The sequence below is a fragment of the Schistocerca cancellata genome, chromosome 8, assembly GCF_023864275.1.
Source record: "Schistocerca cancellata isolate TAMUIC-IGC-003103 chromosome 8, iqSchCanc2.1, whole genome shotgun sequence".
NCBI lineage: Eukaryota > Metazoa > Arthropoda > Insecta > Orthoptera > Acrididae > Schistocerca > Schistocerca cancellata.
The window spans coordinates 62,873,981-62,895,734 of NC_064633.1; the positions used below are offsets into that span (position 1 = coordinate 62,873,981).

The window sequence follows — 21,754 nt, forward strand, 5'->3', positions numbered from 1 at the left end:
CCTTTGGGACCGTGTCCACCCCTACATGCAGTTTCTTTTTCCTTGGCACGATGCCGTCTACCCGCAGGACACTACATCGTGTCACACGATTCGCAGAGTACACGGATGGCTCGAAGAGGACCAGCGTGAGTTCACTGCACTACCTTGGCCAGCAATCTTCCCGAATTTAAACCAAATCGAAAATATATGGGAGCACCTCGATTGCACTGTCTGCAGCATGGATCCTCAACTAAGAAACCTAGCGTAGGTGGCCACGGTGCTAGAATCGATATGGCAACAGATCCTTGTCGGTACCTTCTAGAACCTCACTGTCTTTCTGCACGTCCACACTGAAAAAGGTGGTTATTCAGGCTTTCGACAGGTAGTCACATTAATGTAACTGCTCTGTGTGAATTAGCGTTCTCACTTGTTCTCACAAAGTGAAAAATCCTGTTATCATGGCGATAAAAATAGTGTAATTCATTACTGTCAGTACTCTCGATCATTTGGTAAAGATAGTTCTGAAGACATGCAGTAGCCATTCGCTTTTTGTATTGACACGCTGTGCGCTTTTACCCATCTTCATGTGGCGAAACATTTCTTTATCTTCGGCAGTATAACATTTTTACTGATTGCATTTTGAATGGTGCAACTGTCTTTTGTTCTGCGATTTATATCTCTTTTTTCGCCTTTATACCCGTAGAAGAATCAGTTTTATGTTCACTGATACAATGACGCAGAGTGACATTCATCATGTTACCTACTTGTGTGTTGGTTTATATTGTTCTTTTTCTATCGGAAAGTACATCTTAAGTGAAGCTCCAATTATCTCACACATTCCAAAGCTAATGTTTACAGACTTTTTATTTCTGACCTTTAAAGTTAATACATGCATCCGGATGGCTATAAAATTGTGTAAAATATAATGTATGCGCTGTAATGAGTCGTGCCAGATTACCTTACTGATTTTGTCTGTCCTCTTCATTGCCATTATATCTATTAAGTGTGACTTTGTGACCAATGATGCATAGCGTCCAGAGTAATAAAACTTATATCGCTAGAGTGGAACAGCCCTCAAAAATTGTGAGTAGAGCGAGATTTGTAGCATCAGATCTATATTCGTGCCTCCTGTAACAATTAGTTACATGCACGAAATGTATTCGCAGTTGCGAATACGAAAAACCCTTCAGCTATATAATGGAATAAGGACAATGAAACTGTGCCGGACCGAGACTCGAACCCGCATTTGCCGCTTATCCCAAGCGGTTGCCTTATCGTTGGACTATCCGAGCACAACTCACGGCACAACCCACGTGTCAATCACGTGTCTACAACCTGCACTCGTACATCTATTATCTACTATGTGTCCGCTGTGCCGTGCGTGTGATCATTGCTTGTACAGCCCTCTCGCAGTGTCCGGAGCAAGTATGGTGGGTCTGACACACCGGTGTCAATGTGTTCTTTTTTCCATTTCCAGGAGTGTACAATCACCCATTTTTGCGCAGTTGTGCCGTGTAAGCCGCGTTGCGTAGTGTAGCGCCAACTGATCCGTTAGCTGGTTAGTGTGCGGTGTTAACTGTGTTCGTACAAGCGCTGCTAAGAATGGGACACGTCTACAGTAATGAGGAATACGCAGATATGGTGTTTTTATGGCTTCTGCGACGGTAGTGTTACCGTTGCAAGAGAATAATAGCACAGGCGCTTTCCGACTCGACGGTTACCTTATCGCAGGGTGATAACCAAAGTGTTTATCACTTTGCGTGCAACAGGCTCTGTCACAAGTAGACATTTTTCGTCCGAGCTTGCACGTCAACAAACTTTGTAAGAACGGGGACAAATTATCGCAAGTGTTGAGCGAAGTCCCAGGATAAGCATACAAAGAATGTCCCTGCGTATGAATGTCCCACAGACGCGTGTATGGGAAACATTACATGCGAAAAACCTGTATCTCTTTCACATACACCGTTGTCCAAAATCTCCACGTTGGCGACAATGCCCATCGACTTCAATTCTGTCACTGGGTAACTGACAACAGTCATTTGCTTCCACACTTACTATTCATTGACGAAGTCGTTTTCACGATATGGAATAATTATCGATCGTCACGGGAAAATACACTTCAGTGGGTAGCAATTTCCAAGTTCGTTTTGCCATGAGTGTTCGGTACGGCATGAGCGGTAATCTTTTGATAAGTCAATTTACTATCAATCAGCGATTGACGGGAGGGAGGTACCAGCATGTTTTGGAAAATTCATTTGTGGAACTAGTGGAAGACGTTCCTTTAGCCAAGCGAACTGGAATGTACTTTCAACATGACGGTGCCCCTCCACATGTTACCTTACCTGTGAGGGACCATCTCAACCGTACCTACCCTAATCGCTGGATTGGCCATGGCGGTGCTATTAACTGGCCCCTAAGATCACCTGACCTTAAACCTTTAGATTTCTGTTTATGGGGTTGGATGACATCAGAGGTGTACAAAGTGAAGGTGTATTTACACGAGATGAACTGCTTCGTCGCATCGTGGACGCTGCTGAATTCATTAGCAACCATCCACAGGCAATTGAACAAGCAACACAACAAGTTATTGCTAGAGCGCAAAAGTCCATTGACGTTCATGGTGGGATATTGGACTGTGAACTGTACAACATCTGTACGATAAGTGTCAAAGCTGTTTGTAAAAGACGTGGTACGTCTTTTTCAACTGAATACATGTAACATGCATGTTGTAATGCATTATGTACTAAATGCAAAGTAAATAAACATAATGTAAAAATGTGTAACATAACTGTAGTTCTCTGTAACTTTGTTTTCAAGAAAATCACGTTACGGTCCAGTTGTACCGCATATACGTTCACGTTGTGCACATCAATACAGTTCAAAAAAAAAAAAAAAAAAAAAAACTCTGTTTGTTCAAAATGACTCTGAGCACTATGGGACTTAACATCTGAGGTCGTCAGTCCCGTAGAAATTAGAACTACTTAAACCTAACTAACCTAAGGACATCACACACATCCATGCCCCAGGCAGGATTCGAACCTGCGACCGCAGCGGTCGCGCGGCTCCAGACTAAAAAGCCTACAACCGCTCGGCCACACCGGCCGGCCTGCAATAATGATATGCCCAAAGCATCTTAATTTCATCTGCACTATTCTGGCCTCCAAAGAATTTCTTTTTTGTCTTTCTTTTTTCAATTTTCAGTCCATGCAGTTTTCAGAATCCTTCTCCAAACCCACATTTAAAGAAATCGATTTTCTTGCGAATCATAATATTTCATTGTCCTGAAATCACATCCGTACAAAACAACTGGAAAGATTAAAGTTTTAGCCATTTTTAATTGGTCAGTTGTAACAGTTTCCTTTCCTTTCCTTTTGCAACTTAATTGCAGTAGCTTTTTCAAGATGTACAATTTCTCTTATTTCCTCACTGCAGGAGCTACTTTTCGCTATCGTAGATCCGAAAAATATATACGTATGTATCGACTTGCAGAATGATTTTTCCATCTGTAGTAACTTTTTTTTTTCAAATTTAGCCGTAGGCTAAGTTTTTCACTTTCTTTTCGCTTCTTCATGTAGTACAGATTTCTAACTAGTTGAATAATGTGATATGGTATTCCCATAAAGAATAGCGCGTCCCACATTTTTGAGTGGTTTACACAGTCAAATGAATTGCTGTAGTATATGGACATAAATTAGTCTTGTCGATAATTCTCATGTTTATGTTTTGCAAGCATTTGGTACCAGAGCTACTGTTCTTACTGTACTGTAATTTTCACCCATTTTTGGTTCACTTTTGTTAGGATTATAATGGAAATGGCTTTTTCCATTCTGTAGACCAAATACATGTGGGTGAAATGTTCTGGTGTTATACCGTTACTAACTAAATTGCTTCATTTCCTCCATTTTTGATTATTCGAATTAGAAACCATCAATCCCCGGATCTCTTATACCAGCAGTTTCTTTCAACGTTTATCCAACCTCCTCTTCCGTACTTGTGGATTCATCATATTGCGCCGTTTCCTGATTGTCGTTCAGTCTTCCATTGTCCTTGTATACTTTCTGCAAATATTACTTCTCCTTTCTAAATATGTTATTCCGTTTAGTTAGTCTCTCGTTTTTGGTATCGATAGCTATGAAGTCACAGCGTAGGTGCGCTCTGCTAGGTTGGCACTACGACACCGACGACAGCGCCCTGTAGCCGGCACTGTGCAGCTCTACGAGCGCCGCTCCAGATTCTGCCCATTTGATTCCGAGGAGACGACCTAGCAACTTAGCTTTTACTTCATAGGGGGCTAGTCATTACAGACTTTGTTACTTCAGTTACTTCAATGATAGTTTGTCTCTAGGCTAGTAGCTCTTAGCATTGATGCCTGTACGCTTCGCACGTACGTACTCATCTCAGGGAAAGTAATATTATAATTTGTACACGTTCATACACCAGTAAAAGAATTTTAACTTACACGCAATACCGCAGTACTTCACCTTTTCCTGTTCCTACTCGCTTCCTACATTCGGCCCACGCTTCAGTTTACAGGAGCAGACCCACACGCCGCCTACCAGGCGGGATACAAAATTATTGCTGTTCCTTTGTACAGGGCTATTACAAATGATTGAAGCGATTTCATAAATTCCTGTAGCTCCATTCATTGACATATGGTCACGAAACACTACAGATACGTAGAAAAACTCATAAAGTTTTGTTCGGCTGAAGCCGCACTTCAGGTTTCTGCCGCCAGAGCGTTCGAGAGCGCAGTGAGACAAAATGGCGACAGGAGTCGAGAAAGCGTATGTCGTGCTTGAAATGCACTCACATCAGTCAGTCATAACAGTGCGACGACACTTCAGGACGAAGTTCAACAAAGATCCACCAACTGCTAACTCCATTCGGCGATTGTATGCGCAGTTTAAAGCTTCTGGATGCCTCTGTAAGGGGAAATCAACGGGTCGGCCTGCAGTGAGTGAAGAAACGGTTGAACACGTGTATCTGGACATGCTGGAAAATTGGCTCATGCCACAACTGGAGACCGACAGCGCCGACTTCATCTTTCAACAGGGTGGTGCTCCACCGCACTTCCATCATGATGTTCGGCATTTCTTAAACAGGAGATTGGAAAACCGATGGATCGGTCGTGGTGGAGATCACGTTCAGCAATCCATGTCATGGCCTCCACGCTCTCCCGAATTAACCCGAATTTTTTTCTGTGGGGTTATGTGAAAGATTCAGTGTTTAAACCTCCTCTACCAAGAAACGTGCCAGAACTGCGAGCTCGCATCAACGATGTTTTCGAACTCATTGATGAGGACATGTTGCGCCGAGTGTGGGAGGAGCTTGATTATCGGCTTGATGTCTGCCGAATCACTAAAGGGGCACATATCGAACATTTGTGAATGCCTAAAAAAACTTTTTGAGTTTTTGTATGTGTGTGCAAAGCATTGTGAAAATATCTCAAATAATAAAGTTATTGTAGAGCTGTGAAATCGCTTCAATCATTTGTAATAACCCTGTACTACACTAGTAGCCAGTTGCTCATTAACATCGCTGACAACGGAGTCGAGTAAGAAGCTGCTACCTCTGTGGTACTGCTCTAATTCGCTGCTGACCGTGGACAGTCTGTTCTTTCCGTCGCCAGACATTTTACCGTATTCAGCCAAACACTTCCTCAGATTTCAGATGTAATCCGGTCGTCTCTTGGATCGTGTTCGTGACTGATGCCGTTGCCGCATCCCTGGCTATTTGCACAGTGAGGTTTGGCGTATCGTGACCGCGCAAGGCACCATTTTGCTGGTACTCCTCTGTTAAAAATATGGTCGAAATTCAGTTTGAAAATTCCATTAAATAAGAAATAGGATCAATTCATCTTAGCAATCACGACAAGACCAGAAAAGGCGCTACTGCGAAATTCTTCGCAGTTCCACAATTCCATGAGTGTTGTTTTTTATCAGTCCGTTTAGTTCTGAGTTACAATAACGGAGAATATGACAGCTCCTAGGCTCCATATGATTCAAATAATACTATCTGATAGTGATGGTAAGGGAAATGAAGTCCCATGCTTCTTGACATAGCATAGAGGAACGATGCGGGAGACCCGCACAGCCGTACTAGGCAAGGTCCTAATGGAGGTGGTTTGCCGTTGCCTTCCTCCGACCGTAATGGTGATGAATGATGATGAAGACGACACGAGACCCAGTCATCTCGGGTCAGGTGAAAACCCTGACCCCGCCGAGAATCGAACCTGGCACCCCGTGCTCGAGATGCAAGAACGGTACCGCGAGGCCGCGAGTTGCGGACTGATGAAGTGTTATTGACGCCAAACAAAGAGAAGAGTCTGATTCGTGTAAGTTTGTTACAAAGTAATGTGACAGAGCAAACTGAAAGTTCATTACACTGCCACAAGCTAAATCCAGGATACTCAGATACAGCTTACAAAGATAAGTGAATTTATCAAATCTTTTAGATTAATGCTTAATAAGTGTTTTGATAGCTACAGTCTGTATTAGTCATTATTTGCTTTCTATTTCGTACGACGACATTATTTTATTGCTATCCCTTTACTGACAATCATAAACTTTTAATGTTCACTTATATAGAAGCAATATTCAAGTATAATGTACGTACCTACATTTTATAATTTGCAGGATGAAATATGGCTTGTACCAAGTGGATTTCGATAGTCCAGATCGAACGAGAACACCAAAGGAGTCTGCACATTTCATGTCCACAATCTATGGGACCAGACGAGTTCCAGAAGAGTACTTTCGCTAGAGATACTGAGACAGTATCACTCCATGTACTTCAGTAAAATAAAATACTAGTACCTAAACTTTTCTTTTAATGTGTAACACGTCCTAGTTTATTACCCGTCACGCATCTTTTGGTATTCATTATTGATTTTATTATTACGACGTACTCCGCAAATCAGTTAATGCATTTCTTATATCTGTGTCACAATGAATAGCTACCGATAAATTCGCAATTTGTTCTTATGACATCATTTTTATGCGCTGTTTTTAATACATCTGCTTCTAGGCTGTACCTGCTATGTGTTTTGATTAAAGACATCTGCAAATTCTAAAATTAGATAAACGAAATTAATGTGTCCATGATTTTCTTTGTGAAGTTTTTTTGCTTATTAACTTACACCTATTTAATGAATGGAAAACAATTACATGTTTTTGATCTGAAGCAGAAATACAGTGCAGTCCTGAAACACAAAAACAAACTAATCTCCGGCCGAACAGGCCACGGAGGTCCAACGGGACCGACCGGCCGCCGTGTCATCATCAGGCCCCCAGGCGTCACTGGATGCGGATATGGAGGGGCATGAAGTCAGCACACCGCTCCCCGGAGCCGCTACTTCTCAAACAAGTAGCTCTTCAGTTTGCTTAAAAAGGACTGAGTGCACCCCCCAACAGCGCTCGACAGACCGGATTGTCACCTATCCAAGTGCTAGCCCAGTCCAATAGCGCTTCACTTCGGCGATCTGACGGGAACTGGTGATACCACTGCGGCAAAGCCGTTATGCTACTACCACACTGTGCTTTTTTTCTTTTATTACTTCAGTTACCAGGGCAACATCTTCCACAAGAGGTGGTACGTTCTAGAGAGAGAATCTCACTTACAGTTCTTCACGAAGTCTCATTACGATGAGAAGTATGTTGAAGAGTAACAGTACTTATTCTTTAATGATTTTGACATTTTGCCTGTTCTTGTGAATACAACTCATTTTGCTTTTGATTTTCTAATATTTACGTTGTTGGAATATCTCTTTTAAAATAAAAGAGAGCAAAATTATGCATTTGCAAGCACTATATTTAGCCTGAAAAAAGACATCTGTAAATTGTAAATTACATAAATGAAATCAATGAGTCCTTGATTCTCTTTATGAAGCTTTTTGCTGCATATTAACTTATACCTGTTTAATAGATTGCAAAAAATATATGTTTTTGATCTGACGCAGATATACAGTACCGTCTGTGATGCACACGTGGAAAGCTTGAAGGTGAATCAGATCCTGAATCAGATCGTCCCACTCCACTCTTTGGTTATGCAATGAAGTCGACAGTGAGAAAAATCCATTTGGACAAGAAACGCAAAAAAAGAGAACATACACGAGTAGTTTTCATAAATTACGCTACACAAGAAAAATTTTCAAATGGTTCAAATGGCTCTGAGAGCACTATGGGACTCAACTGCTGTGGTCATCAGTTCCCTAGAACTTAGAACTACATAAACCTAACTAACCTAAGGACATCACACACACCCATGCCCGAGGCAGGATTCGAACCTGCAACCGTAGCAGCATCGCGGCTCCGGACTGGAGCGCCTAGAACCTCACGGCCACCGCGGCCACCGCGGCCGGCCAAAAATTTTCAGTGCTCCTATAAAAAATACACTGCTCAGGTAGGACATTATGAACACCTACCTATTAGTCGGAATGTCCACTTTTGGCACGTATAGCAGTGGCGACGCGCCGTAGCATAGAAGAAATGAGGCCTTGGTATTTCGCTGGAGGGAGTTGCCCCCACATCTGCACACGTAAGTCATCTAACGCCCGCAAATTCTGGGGAGAGGGGCGATGAGCTCTGACGCCACATTCAGTCACATCCCACATGTTTTCGATCGAGTTCAGATCTCGTGAGTTGGGGGGTCAGCACATCAGTTGCAATTCGCCACTGTATTTCTCCAACCATTCCATCACACTCCTAGCCTTGTGACATGGCGCATTAGCTTGTTGAAAAATGCCACTGCCGTGGGGAAACATAATCGCACGAAGGGGTGCACGTAGTCTGCAACCGGTGTTGATGCACCTTGGCCGTGATGGTGCCTTGCACGAGCTCCACTGGACGTATGGACGCCCACGTGAATGCTTCCCAGAGCATAATGGATCCGCCGCCGTCTTGTCTTCTTCACGCAGTACAGGTGTCAAGGAGGTGTCCCCTGGAAGGCGACGGATTCGCGCCCTACCGTCAGCTCGGTCATATCTTGATGATTCCTCATTTCATACAACATTGTGCCACTGCGCCAACATCCAGTGCCGATGGTCACACGCCAATTTCAGTCGCCCCTAATTGCCGATGTCGTTCTGTTAACATTGACACAGGCCTGGTTCGTCAGCTGCGGAGGCCCATCGTTGGGAATGTTGGGAATAGTGTGTGTTCAGACACGCCTACAGTCTTACCGACATTAAAAGTCTGATGTTAGATCCGCCACTGTTTGCCACCTGTACTGTTTCACCAGTCTGCCAGACCGCCCCTATAGCTGACAAGGGAACATCCCCATCGCACCCCCCTCAGATTTAGTTATAAGTTGGCACAGTGAATAGGCCTTGAAAAACTGAACACAGATCAATCGAGAAAACAGGAAGAAGTTGTGTGGAACTATGAAAAAATAAGCAAAATATACAAACTGGGTCGTCCATGCGTAACATAGGCAATATTAAGGGCAATGTGAGGTGAGGAGCGTCGTGGTCATGTGGTTAGCGTGAACAGCTGCAGAACGAGAGGTCCTTGGTTCAAATCTGCCCTCCACTGAAAATTTTGCTTTCTTTATTTTCGCAAAGTTATAATCTGTCCGTTCGTTCATTGACGTCTCTGTTCACTGTAATAAGTTTAGTGTCTGTGTTTTGCGCCCGCACCACAAAACCGTGTGATTAATTGACGAAAGGACGTGCCCCTCCAATGGGAACCGAAAACATTTGATCGCAAGGTCATAGGTCAACCGATTCCTCCACAGGAAAACACGTCTGATATTTTGTATACGACACTGGTGACAGCATGTGCGTCACATGACAGGAACATGTTGTCGACCCACCTAACTAGTACACTTGGCGAATGGGTGAAAAGTTTCTTCTACCTTGCCCGATTTAGGTTTTCTTGTGGATGTAATAATCACTCCAAAAAAAGTGATGAAAACATAAGAGTTTTTCACATAAACTGAAAATAAAAAGTTAAAATTTCCGGTCGAGGGAAGATTTGAACCAAGGACCTCTCGTTCCGCAGCTGTTCACGCTAATCACGGGACCACGGAGCTCCACGCCTTACAGTGCTCTTAATATTGCATATCTTACGCATGGACGACCCAGTTTGTATATTTTGCTTATTTTTTCAATGTTCCACACAACTTCTTCCTGTTTTCTCGATCGATCTGTGTTCAGTTTTTCAAGGCCTATCCCCTGTGCCAACTTATAACTAAATCTGAGGGGGGTGCGATGGGGATGTTCCCTTGTGAGTGGTGAGCGTGACGGATTGTCGTGCTATGGGCCCGGGTTCAATTCCACGCTGGGTCGGGGATTTTCTCCGCTCAGGGACTGGGTGTTGTGCTGTCTTTATCATCATTTCATCCCCATCCGGCGCGCAGGTCGCTCATTGTGGCGTCGAATGTAATAAGAGCTGCACCAAGGCGGCCGGACCTGCCCCGCAAGGGGCCTCCCGGCCAATGACGTAGCCTAGCCTACGACGTCCGAGGGGAGACCGCCCAGTTCCACAGCGTTTGAATGTGGTTTCACTTTGATTTCGTCACGTGCTGAAGGCACTCACCACAGGCACTCCTCGAACACCCAACAAGTCGTGCAGTTTCCGAATCGCTCGTGCCGAGCCTCCAGGCCGTCAAAATCTGCTCTCGACCAAACTGACATCGATCGGCCCCTTCCCTATTCTACACACGGACAGCACGCTCTCTGATACTACATGCAAAGTGCGTGTGTCGGACTAGCAGTCATTCCTCGCCAGATGACGCTGCTATCGCCTGGATGTGTTTATATCGACAGTAGGCTGGTGATCATACTGTTATGGCTGATCGGTGTATAAAATAACGTCCGAATGTTGAAAGGTGGCTACACTGAGTCACAGCGCCAGAGATTGCGCCAGAGAGTATTATTCAGCCGCCTCCACAAGCAGTAGTCGTTCAGATGCGGTGGTGGACAGTGCTTGTCGTGAAGTCGGAGTGGAGAGTTGTTGAGATGTCGTAGTGGAGAGTGCTTGTTCCATGTTTTATGCAGTTCTGATGGGCTAGACAGCAGATGTTGTTCGAATGGAGATATTGTAACGATCAGAGTGGTTTTCGTCAATATATATGAGGTAAAAAAAAATATTCCCTTTTCTTTTTATTATTTCAATGTCTTAAATAATGCGTCATTACAGGTTCAGTCAACAAAGCATCTGGCTGGTGTTCTTGTGTTAGAGTGTAATTCTGGTTTTCTTGCGTAATTATAGTATTTCTATTTTTTTAATTACTTCAATATAAATGGTACTTGAAATTTCTTGTCTTATTGAAGAAGAACCGTGCCAGATGTGTACGTTGAATCACACTTCCACACACAGAACAGTTACACTTGTGTTTGTTGTTTCGTAGGTTTTATAGTTGCTGGGGACTTAATTAATTAATTGTGTTAACGGAAGTTTTGTTTCATTCTTTGTTGTTATTCTATGCAGTCAGATTGCGTACTAAAACTAGTCAGGGCCAACCGTTTACGAGACTTCGTAATCGGACATACAGCTACCAAAAAAAATTAAAAAATTTGCATATTAGATAAATAATTAAGCCCCCATGCAATGTATTCAATTTATAAAGAATTTTACCTTCTTGAAACCTCTCTTTTAAATTGGTATTTTTGTTAAAGTACATGTGTCTGTTAAGTAAGTACGTAAACTTCATCATGTGATAATCACAACATTAGTTATATTATCACGCTGCACGTAGTTCTACAAACACACACATACACACAAACACGCAATACAGTAGCGATTCTACGTTCTATGACTTCAAAAGTGGTTCAAATGGCTCTGAGCACTATGCGACTTAACTTCTGAGGTCATCAGTCGCCTAGAACTTAGAACTACTTAAACGTAAGTAACCTAAGGACATCACACACATCCATGCCCGAGGCAAAATTCGAACCTGCGACCATAACGGTCGCTCGGTTCCAGACTGTAGCGCCTAGAACAGCACGGTCACTCCGGCCGGCTTCTATGACTTCGACAAGTGCTTGTCAGATGATGTAATTCGTCGTGGCATCAGTAGCGGAAACGCCAGACGGTTGGAACTAACTGCGAATGCTTCATCTGTGTCACACCTCCAACATTCCTCTGTATGAAGACGGCAGTACTTCATACGCCGACTTTGGGTGATTGTGGTCAGTCAGGTTATGTGGCTCCCACTCGCTATGTGTACTTCATCTGCTCCTCAGAGCAAAAACACCCCAGCCCCGCACCTCACGCAAGATATTGAACAGCTGTGGCTCATCATAACTGAAACACAAGTCCTACTGTGCCCGTTCATAAAACAAAAACATTCGCACATTCCTCAGCTGTTGCTGCGTTCATCCTCTGGATGGAGCTACCCTGCATTCAGCGCACAATTCAATGCCGTGTTTCTTTTAAGGAGAAGTTGATGGACTTCCTTCTCTTACCCTCATTAGAATTCCTCAAAAATTAACGTAAGTGACCAGTTGCCTCTCTGTCAAACAATAAAACCTATGTTCCTCTCAATTATGTTTATTTCTCTTTTAGCTTCGCTATGGCTCACGCCACTTTGTTTTCGCTGACATTTCTTAATTGTGAGTTTAACGTCACTGTTTCCCCCTCTCTTCAACCCATTCCTGTCATGCCCAATGTACTAACGCTTATAATTAAGACCTACCTTCTCTTAATTTCTATTTATTGTAGTACGTGTCGTTAATAAATATAAACTGTGTGTGTGTTTTCGTATCTGTACTATTGTAATTTTTAATTTCCAAACTTGGTACAAGATGCTTACAACAGTCTATGTAATGTAAAATATGAAGAATGCCTGGCTAGGTGAAAGAGACGGCTGGATGGTCGCATTATTCCCAGATAAAAGGACTAAATAAATAAAGACGTCTAGGCCATAACACCAAAAGTAAAAGCCAGTGAGTTTGCTCCCCACGGTGTAATTAGATTTAGAGTCTAGAGTGTAGTTATTATGAATACTTGAAAACATCCACTACGAACGAAACATCGTAAATCAACAACATTGCAACTTCTTCTTGATGCATACAGAAAATTGAGAAGCTTATTCATCAGATGCCCGCCCGGTTGGCCGTGCAGTCTAACGCACGGTTTTCCGGACTGAGAAGGAGCGCACTAATCCGCCCGGTGGACTTGCGTCGAGGTCAGGTGAACCGGCCAGTCTGTGGATGGTTTTTAGGCGGTTTTCCATCTGACCCGGCGAATGCGCGCTGGTTCCCCTTATTCTGCCTCAGTTACACTATTTCGGCGATTGCTGCGCAAACAAGTCCTCCACGTACGTGTACACCACCATTACTCTACCACGCAAACATAGGGGTTACACTCGTCTCTCGTCTGGTGTGAGACATTCCGTGGGGGGTCCACCGGGGGCCGAACCGCACAATAACCCTGGGCTCGGTGTGGGGCGGCGGAGGCCTCTCTGTCGTTTCTAGGTCCCCGGTGAACATACAATACAATACAATACAATTCATCAGATGCGATTCAGTTTTTGGAGCAACTCCAGTGGTTATACGTCTTTTGATAATTATAGATACAGGATGCAGGAAAGGACCAGCTTTAAAAAGGTGAATGAAACGAAAACTTGCGAGCGAATTATCTACTATGACATCAAGAAGTAGTTAACCACATTCAGACTGACTGTTTAAGATATTGTCCTATCAATTAAATACCTTAATAAAACAGGTGGTACATCTTTTTGTTAATACAGACAGCGCAACAGAGGGGCATTTCATTTGAGTCATACCTAAGCGAAAAGGTCAGTAAAATCAGTTTCTACAGATTGTAATTATTCCCAATTAATGTCTTTGTGTACTTGCAATTAGTATCCCTCATATCGTAGACGCGCTTAAAGTATTCTGACGTAGGGCTCTATCCGCTACCTGTGTGTGTGTGTGTGTGTGTGTGTCTATCATACAGTATATACATTTATCATCTACGAGGCATATTCCTAAAATGAGGTCCTGTCCTGAGACCAATGTCTAACTGACGGCATGCCTTAATGAAGTGTCACATAAGTAACTCAGTCTCCCGTCTCTTTAGGAAACTACTGCTGTGTCGGTTTCATTCAGTGGTCGTTTTCCAGTCGTTGAGAGGTGATCGTAGTTGGCGAGACAGTGGTACATTCAGCCAGTTGTGCATTGCGCGGTGTGATTAGATTTTTGCTGGCAAAAGACTCTTCAGCTCCTGAAAAAAACCGTGAATTTTGTCTAGTGTATGGACGTGAAATAATGAATGTCAAACAAGTTCGAAAGTGGTGTCGAGAGTTTGAAAATGGCAGCACAAATGTTCACGATGAGCTGCGGAGTAGCAGGCCCAGTATTCGTACTGACAACATCGTTGATCGAGTGAACCAAAAACTGCGAAGTGATCGGCGATTGACGGTTAGTGGTCTGGCTAATGAATTTTTCACTGCACAGCCCGGATATCACAAAAGTATCTGCGGGGTAGGTATCAAAAATACTGATTGATCATCACAGAGAGAAAAGAATGGGTGCTAAGGACAATATGGAGATGAGTTGTTTTAACACGTTGTTGCTGGCGATAAGACGTGGATATCGTACACCAACGCAGAATCGAAAAAACAGTTAATACAGTGGTGCCAATCAAGTTCGTCCAAACCAAAATGTTTAAGCAATCTCCATTTTCGAATCGAAAAACGATGGCTACCGGTTTTTGGGACGAAAAGGGCGCCATTTACATTGGTTTCGTGGACAATTGGCCAACAATTCTGGGGTTTATAGTCATAACGACATATATACAAAATTTTGACATATTGCCTTCACCGTCATCTTGTAAAACCAGCCAACTGAATGCTGTGGTGTTATTTTTCATTACTCAAAATAAGTAACCCATTATCGTAATAATTAAACTTATATATTTCGCTAGGCTTTACTCAGTTTGAAGTTAAAGCAATTTGCATGCGTAATTTCGTAATTGAAGGAGTCGGAGAGATATAGCCATAAGCCACATTCAACTAGTTTTGAGCTATAGCGACTTTAAAATTTCATGGAAGTATATAAATGTTGAAGACATTGTGTAAAATACATTATCTTCTTTCTGTTATGTAACCTTAATTTGTCATTTTAATTACGATGTGGTCGAAAATGGCTTATGACTGTATCTCCCTGAAAATAATTTAGAACACAAAATACGTTTTAAAGGTTTTATTTGGAAAATTTTGTATCAACTAGTAATTTTCAACAATTTTTGCACTTTCACATACACACATACATAATAGATAAGTCAGTCTAATACTTTATTATACACTGTAAATGTGAAAACGAGGATGTTCTTCTACTTCATCATCGTTCACATTATTTCCAGCACATGACCGGAAAAAGCTTTTATATGCTGCAGGTATGTAAGTCATAAGAGACAGTACGTCATCAGTCTTTTTCTGATTAATTTGAAATGGGTTTCTATACTTTATTGGCATATGAAATTGATGTGTTTCGGCAGGTCTTCCTTTCCTCTTGCTACGTAGATCCACTGACGTGAAGGTTCCTGTATCTGAGTAGCAGTGCTTCACACTTAGTGTGAAGGGATCTTTATACTCAAACTTAAATTGAGTCGCTTCGCTAAAACGAATGAGATCTCCATATCTGAATAGAGCTGGTATCGAGATTAATGACTTCAAATCGCCAAAGCTTCTGAAGTCTTGTCTGCATTTTCGTCACAATGAAATTTTTTGGACTAGCAGATTTGACTGCTTCTGCCCATTCATCTGGCGTGTATACTATGGACGTCTGTTTCACGCATAAATTTCACTGCGACTAAAATCACGACCGCAAGGAAGTCTAGTATGATCTATCACGGGGAAACAATGCTGCACAGATTCAAATAATTTGGTGGCAACGAGAGCCCTTTCCAGGGCAATAAGAGAACAATTCTTTGCCTGGCCCTTACAGTTGTCTGTGATTATGTGGAGATTTTTGGCTTGAGTGTTAGTTATCTAGTTATCTCCAAGTACTTTAATAAACAGCTCCCAACTTCAGCTGAACCCCTTCCTCCGTCCTTCTCTCTCCACAGAAACATGATCCCTTATTTGACCCACAATCGTGGATACTGTAGAAAGCTGGGTCATCTGTTAGTTTGGGCGTGGGAAACGTTTGTTGCTAGGCCATAGCTATTACATGGTTCTCTTTCACATTCTCTTTAGCCAGAGAAGTTAAAGACACGATCATATTTTGCCCGCTGTCAGCCTTTCTTAGATGCAACTCATGTTGTTTTTTCCTTTGTGTAATTCTTCTGTACATAATTCTGGGTTACTCGTTGCTGTTAGAAAGGCATTACATGTTGAACATGTGTCGCTTTTCGGCAGTTTGAAGCCTATGTTAAATTTTGACACCAAAATTGCCCTGAATTTGCTTTGTGAGACAGTAGGGACACTCTTTTCCTTGCAGTATTCGGAGTATTTATCCCGAAATAAAGATGCAATTGTGAGATCACATCCAAAATATACTTTTTTGGGATTCTGCTGCCTGCTATAGTGGCTGTTATATTTTGGTATAGCATCGAGGAAGTGTGTGACACCTTGCACGGCTTCGTCTTGAAAAGAGCACATGAGATGATACATTACTTCGTATTATTATTACACTTCAACATTATTTTATTTGGTTATAATGGATACCTTATAGTAAAATTTAATATAGAAACCTCTTCCATTTTATGTTGGAACTGCGCGACACAACTTCATTTGTTGTTGCAAATTCCTCACTCTTATTGTGCGGTTCTGTAAACCATGAACTCTGAAAAAAGCTTGCTTGCATATCATAACTTCCGTTCCATTTACTTTCACATTGTATGAAAATGTAACAGCTCTAGATGAAATTTGCTTTGCTGTCTTTTTTGGATAGCTGTGAAAGAAAGAAATTTGAAGCAGAACAAGGTAAAGTAAATTTTTGACACTTGGTCCTTTCGTGTTTAAAAAAAGTGAAACGAACCTTCGCATTTTTGGTACCATTTTCATAGAGCACATTGGGTAAGTATTCTGGGCGTTAAAGTTTCCGATATCCCAAAACGAGTGGAAAATGTTGTTTCTTCTCCGATTAGTTTTCTGTAGCACTTATTTGAACAACTACAGGGGCTTCCCAAAGATGCTGCCTCAACAGTCTCGTTGGTTTTAGAAGACACATACTACTGATCCGCTTTATGTCGACGTTTGGCCTTAATTTTTTTTCCACTTCTTCTTGAAGAGCTTGGTTTCTGGGATGATACTTCATTTGCTCTACTTATTTCAAGCTGTAATGTTAATAGAAAAATAGTCACAGAACGTCCGTGAGATATAGTCACATGCCACACAAATCAATAGATGGTTCAAATGGCTCTGAGCACTATGAGACTCAACATCTGAGGTCATCAGTCCCCTAGAACACAGAACTACTTAAACCTAACTAACCTAAGGTCACCACACGCATCCATGCCCGAGGCAGGATTCGAACCTGCGACAGTAGCGGTCGCGCGGTTCCAGACTGAAGCGTCTAGAACCGCTCGGCCACCGCGGCCGGCACACAAATCAATAGATGCCGCTGAAGTGGCATTAATAACAAAAATATTCTTACAAGTTTGTAGCCGTGAAAACTATACTATTATTACAATCAGTGGTCACTAAAATTAGGCCCTAAAGGTGTCTCATTAACACAAAAGCAACGATCAACTATGAGAGCAATGTTACGGGAAACAAAGTTATAAGCCACTGAACAATGATCACCAGTAAAAAATATTTTTGTATTTTTTGTATACTTACCGAAACATCTTCTGAGCTAGTACTGTTGCTTGATGGACGCCAAGATTCACCACCATCTCTGTCAAAAGGGTCAGAATCCACTTCCTATGAACTAGCTGGAAGTTTGAATTTTGGCAGGGGAAGAGAGGGCACTTGGGCTACAACTGCTAATCTGAGAAAATGGCGGGAAAGAAAGGGCACGTGGGCTACCTCCACTAACCTAACTCACCTCATCCTAGGAACTGGACATAAGTCTTTATTTAAACAATTAGAGGCGGTATCACCATCCAGTGTGTTCGCCATCGTCTTGCAAAATGGACGTTAATTTTGCTCTAAGAGCTTACTCCTGCAGCTGAGACGAGTTAGTATTGTGTTGACTCCATTAGACGCTGCTGCTTCAGTTCGAATATAATTTATTTAAATTTATTATCTACGGCATTAGTGTCGTGTTACCGCCACAAGAGACAGAGATATCCATAGCTGTATTACAAGCACTCATTCAGCTCGGGACATAAGTCTTTATTTAAACAAGTGTGTTCACTATCATCTGGGCAAAACGTTCACTAATTTTACTCTAAGACTTTACTCCTGCAGCTGACAGGTGTTAGTATGGTGTTGCATCCACTAGACGCTGCTCATTAAATTCGGATATGATTTGTTTAAATTTATTGTATACATCATTAGTTTCGAGTTACCATAACAAGAGGCTGAGATATCGATAGCTCTATTACACACACGCATTCAACCAAGCATTAATGCTTCAACATTTGAAGAGGAAGAATGTAGTCCTGCAAATAAGTGCTTTACACAAGAGGCAAAATGCATCCGTCCGGGGAACTGACCTACTGTTGTGGACTGGCAAGACAGCCAACCCACTATAAGGAAGCCGAAAGGCACGCGTTTAAGCTCACGCAGGCTGGCGTGAGATCTGGAACAGGACAAAGAATTGAGACTAGCAAAAAACGTACGTAGCTTCTGGAATGCTTAACTTTAATCCATAATTGGTGAACATCGCTCTTGACGGTACATGTTTTACAGCATCAATAGTAACTGGTAATGGCGCCTCGCTAGGTCGTAGCAAATGACGTAGCTGAAGGCTATGCTAACTATCGTCTCGGCAAATGAGAGCGTAATTTGTCAGTGAACCACCGCTAGCAAAGTCGGCAGTACAACTGGGGCGAGTGCTAGGAAGTGTCTCTAGACCTGCCGTGTGGCGGCGCTCGGTCTGCAATCACTTATAGTGGCGACACGCGGGTCCGACATATACTAACGGATCGCGGCAGATTTAAAGGCTACCACCTAGCAAGTGTGGTGTCTGGCGGTGACACCACATTCCTCCTCCGCAAATCGGCGGACGGTTGTGGCATAAGGCTTCCGCCCGCCGTGGAGAGGACCCCATGTTGGCGTATGCGACGAGGTGGGGAGCCTAACAACAGGCGAGGCTGTGCCACCCGCACCCTGCCATTCGCACCGAGGGGAGCTAGGAAACGCCTGAAAACCTGCTTCAGGGTGCACGCCAACATGCGGTGTATGCGCCCGTAGAGAGACAGGAGGGGCCGAAGGGTCGACCTCCATCGGACTGGGGAACCCGACGGGCGAAGACGACATATCGTGCGGAGCGGGCAAGAGTTCCATGGCGGAGGACAACTGGTCACGGGAAGCGTTCGGCGGCGGGTGACCCAGGAAGGCGCCCGGCGGTTGCAGCGACGCGTCCACTGCGGGCGTCGCCGGCGGGAGAACAGGCGGCGGCGGCGGCGGCGGCGGCGGCGCGTCGCCATGGGACAAACTGGAAGGCATCGTCGGTAACACCTGGGGCTGAGGCGAGCCAGTAGATGCGTCCCTAGGGCGCTGACCGGACGGCACCGTCGCTGAAAGCAGACGGGGAGCGGCAGATCCCGTGCGACGACAGAGGCGCAGCTGATTGAGATGCCAACGCACCTCACCAGAGGCCCCCAAAACCAGATACATAGCGCGGCCGAGGCAGCGAAGAATGCGCATTTCGAGCCAACGCCGTGAACCTCGATAGTTGCGATAGTATACAACGTCGCCTGGGGCAAAAGCAGGTGTCTGCCGCTGCACAGGAACCTGATGCGGCGGATGTAGCAAAGACATCAAGGTTCGATGAGGGCGACCGTGGAGCAACTCAGCCGGCGAGCGACCATCTCGAGGCTGAGAGCGATACGAGGACAAAAAGAGCAATAACGCGTCCACCCGAGAATGCGACTCTTTCAACTTCAACACCTGTGACTTGAAAGTCCTGACCAATCGTTCAGCGGCACCGTTTGACTGTGGCGAAAACGGCGCGGACGTCAGATGTTTAATACCATTGGCCTTGCAGAATGACTGAAATTCTGCGGACATGAATTGTGGGCCATTGTCGGAAACAATAGTCTGTGGAAGACCTTCGATACAAAAGATAGCGGATAACGCTTGGATGGTGGCAGATGACGTCTTGGAAGATATCCGGACAACAAAAGGAAAATTACTGAATGAATCTACCACAACCAACCATCGAGCATTCCAGAATGGACCAGCAAAATCGATGTGTAAGCGTTGTCAAGGGGAAGTGGCTTTTGGCCATGCAATGAATTTCCGCGGTGGTGCTGCTTGTTGTTCGGCACACGCCATGCAAGAAGAGCACATATTCGTAATCGCGGCATCAATTCCGAACCAAGTACAGTGCCGACGAGCGAGTTGTTTCGTTCTCACTATACCCCAATGTCCTTGGTGGAGAAGCCGTAAGACAGAGGACTGTAACGAACGTGGGACCACGACCCTGGACTGATCATTATGAGAACGCAACAGCAAAACACCACGTCGTACAAAAAGTCTCTCCTTGTGAGCAAAAAATTGGCGAACCAACGGATCCCCGATCCGTGACTTTGACAAGGGCCATTGCGTAGCAACAAAACGCATAACGGTAGCAAGGACAGGGTCTGCAGCTGTGGCTGTAGCTACACGACGAAAATCAATCGGAAACGATTCGACCACGTCATCGGTTTCCGAATCAATGAACATGCAAGCAAGTTCGGAGGAATCGAATGCTCTATCCTCAGCAACAGGCAAACGGGACAACGCATCGGCGTTTCCGTGCTTAGCAGTGGACCAATACAAGATATCGTAGTGGTACTGCAAGAGGAAAGTAGACCAGCGAATGAATTTCTGCGCTGCACGTGGAGGTACAGGCTTGGTCGGATGAAAAAGCGATATCAAAAGTTTGTGGTCTGTGAGGATGGTAAAGTGACTACCATACAAGAAATCATGAAACTCTGTAACACCAAATACGAGAGCCAATGCTTCTTTCTCGATCTGTGAATAACTTCTTTGCGCAGACGAGAGCAATTTGGATGCAAAGGCAATAGGGCGATCGTGCGAACCCTCTTTGTGTGCAAGCACAGCACCGATCCCGAAATCCGATGCATCCACCATCAACAAAAGGGGCTTCCAGGGATCGAATGACGTAAGGCAAGTATTGGAAAGCAACGCCGATTTCAACTGGCGAAAGGCGCGTTCGCATTCCGTCGTCCAGACGAACGGAACATCCTTACGGAGTAAGCGATGAAGCGGAGCTGAAATGGAAGAGGCATGTGGCACATATTTATGATAGTAATTGATTTTTCCCAGCACACTCTGTAGCTGCTTCAAATTCTGCGGCGAAGGCAAGTCTTGTATGGCACGGAGGTGCTCTGGACTGGTATGTATGCCTTGGGCATTGAGTACATGCCCCGGATATGGCAAGTCACGAGCAAAAAACACACATTTGTCCTTCCGCAAGCGAAGACCATTTTGTCGCAAGACCTGAAATAATGTTCTGAGGTTGGCTAAATGTTCTTCTTCCGTCTTTCCGGAGATCACAATATCGTCCAGATAGTTTGCTGCAGTAGGGACTGACGCACAAACAGTTTGCAGATATTGCTGAAACAATGCAGGGGCGGATGCACACCCGAATGGCAGTCGTTTGAATCGGTACAAACCAAGATGCGTGTTAACCACTAAAACGCGCTGGGATTCTTCGTCCACCGGTATTTGCAAGTACGCATCTGCTAGGTCCAACTGCAGGCCGCGG

At 43.9% G+C, this 21,754-nt stretch overlaps 1 protein-coding gene across 1 annotated transcript in view; it reads left to right on the forward strand.

The window, feature by feature from the left end:
- Positions 1-6,922, forward strand: part of LOC126095344 (myrosinase 1-like) — a 102,327-nt gene extending 95,405 nt beyond the window's left edge. Inside the window, exon 11 of the mRNA XM_049910149.1 lies at positions 6,615-6,922. Coding sequence (XP_049766106.1) covers positions 6,615-6,741 — 127 coding nt within the window. The 3' untranslated portion in view covers positions 6,742-6,922. The remainder of the gene's footprint in view (positions 1-6,614) is intronic.
- The last annotated feature ends 14,832 nt before the right edge of the window (positions 6,923-21,754 follow it).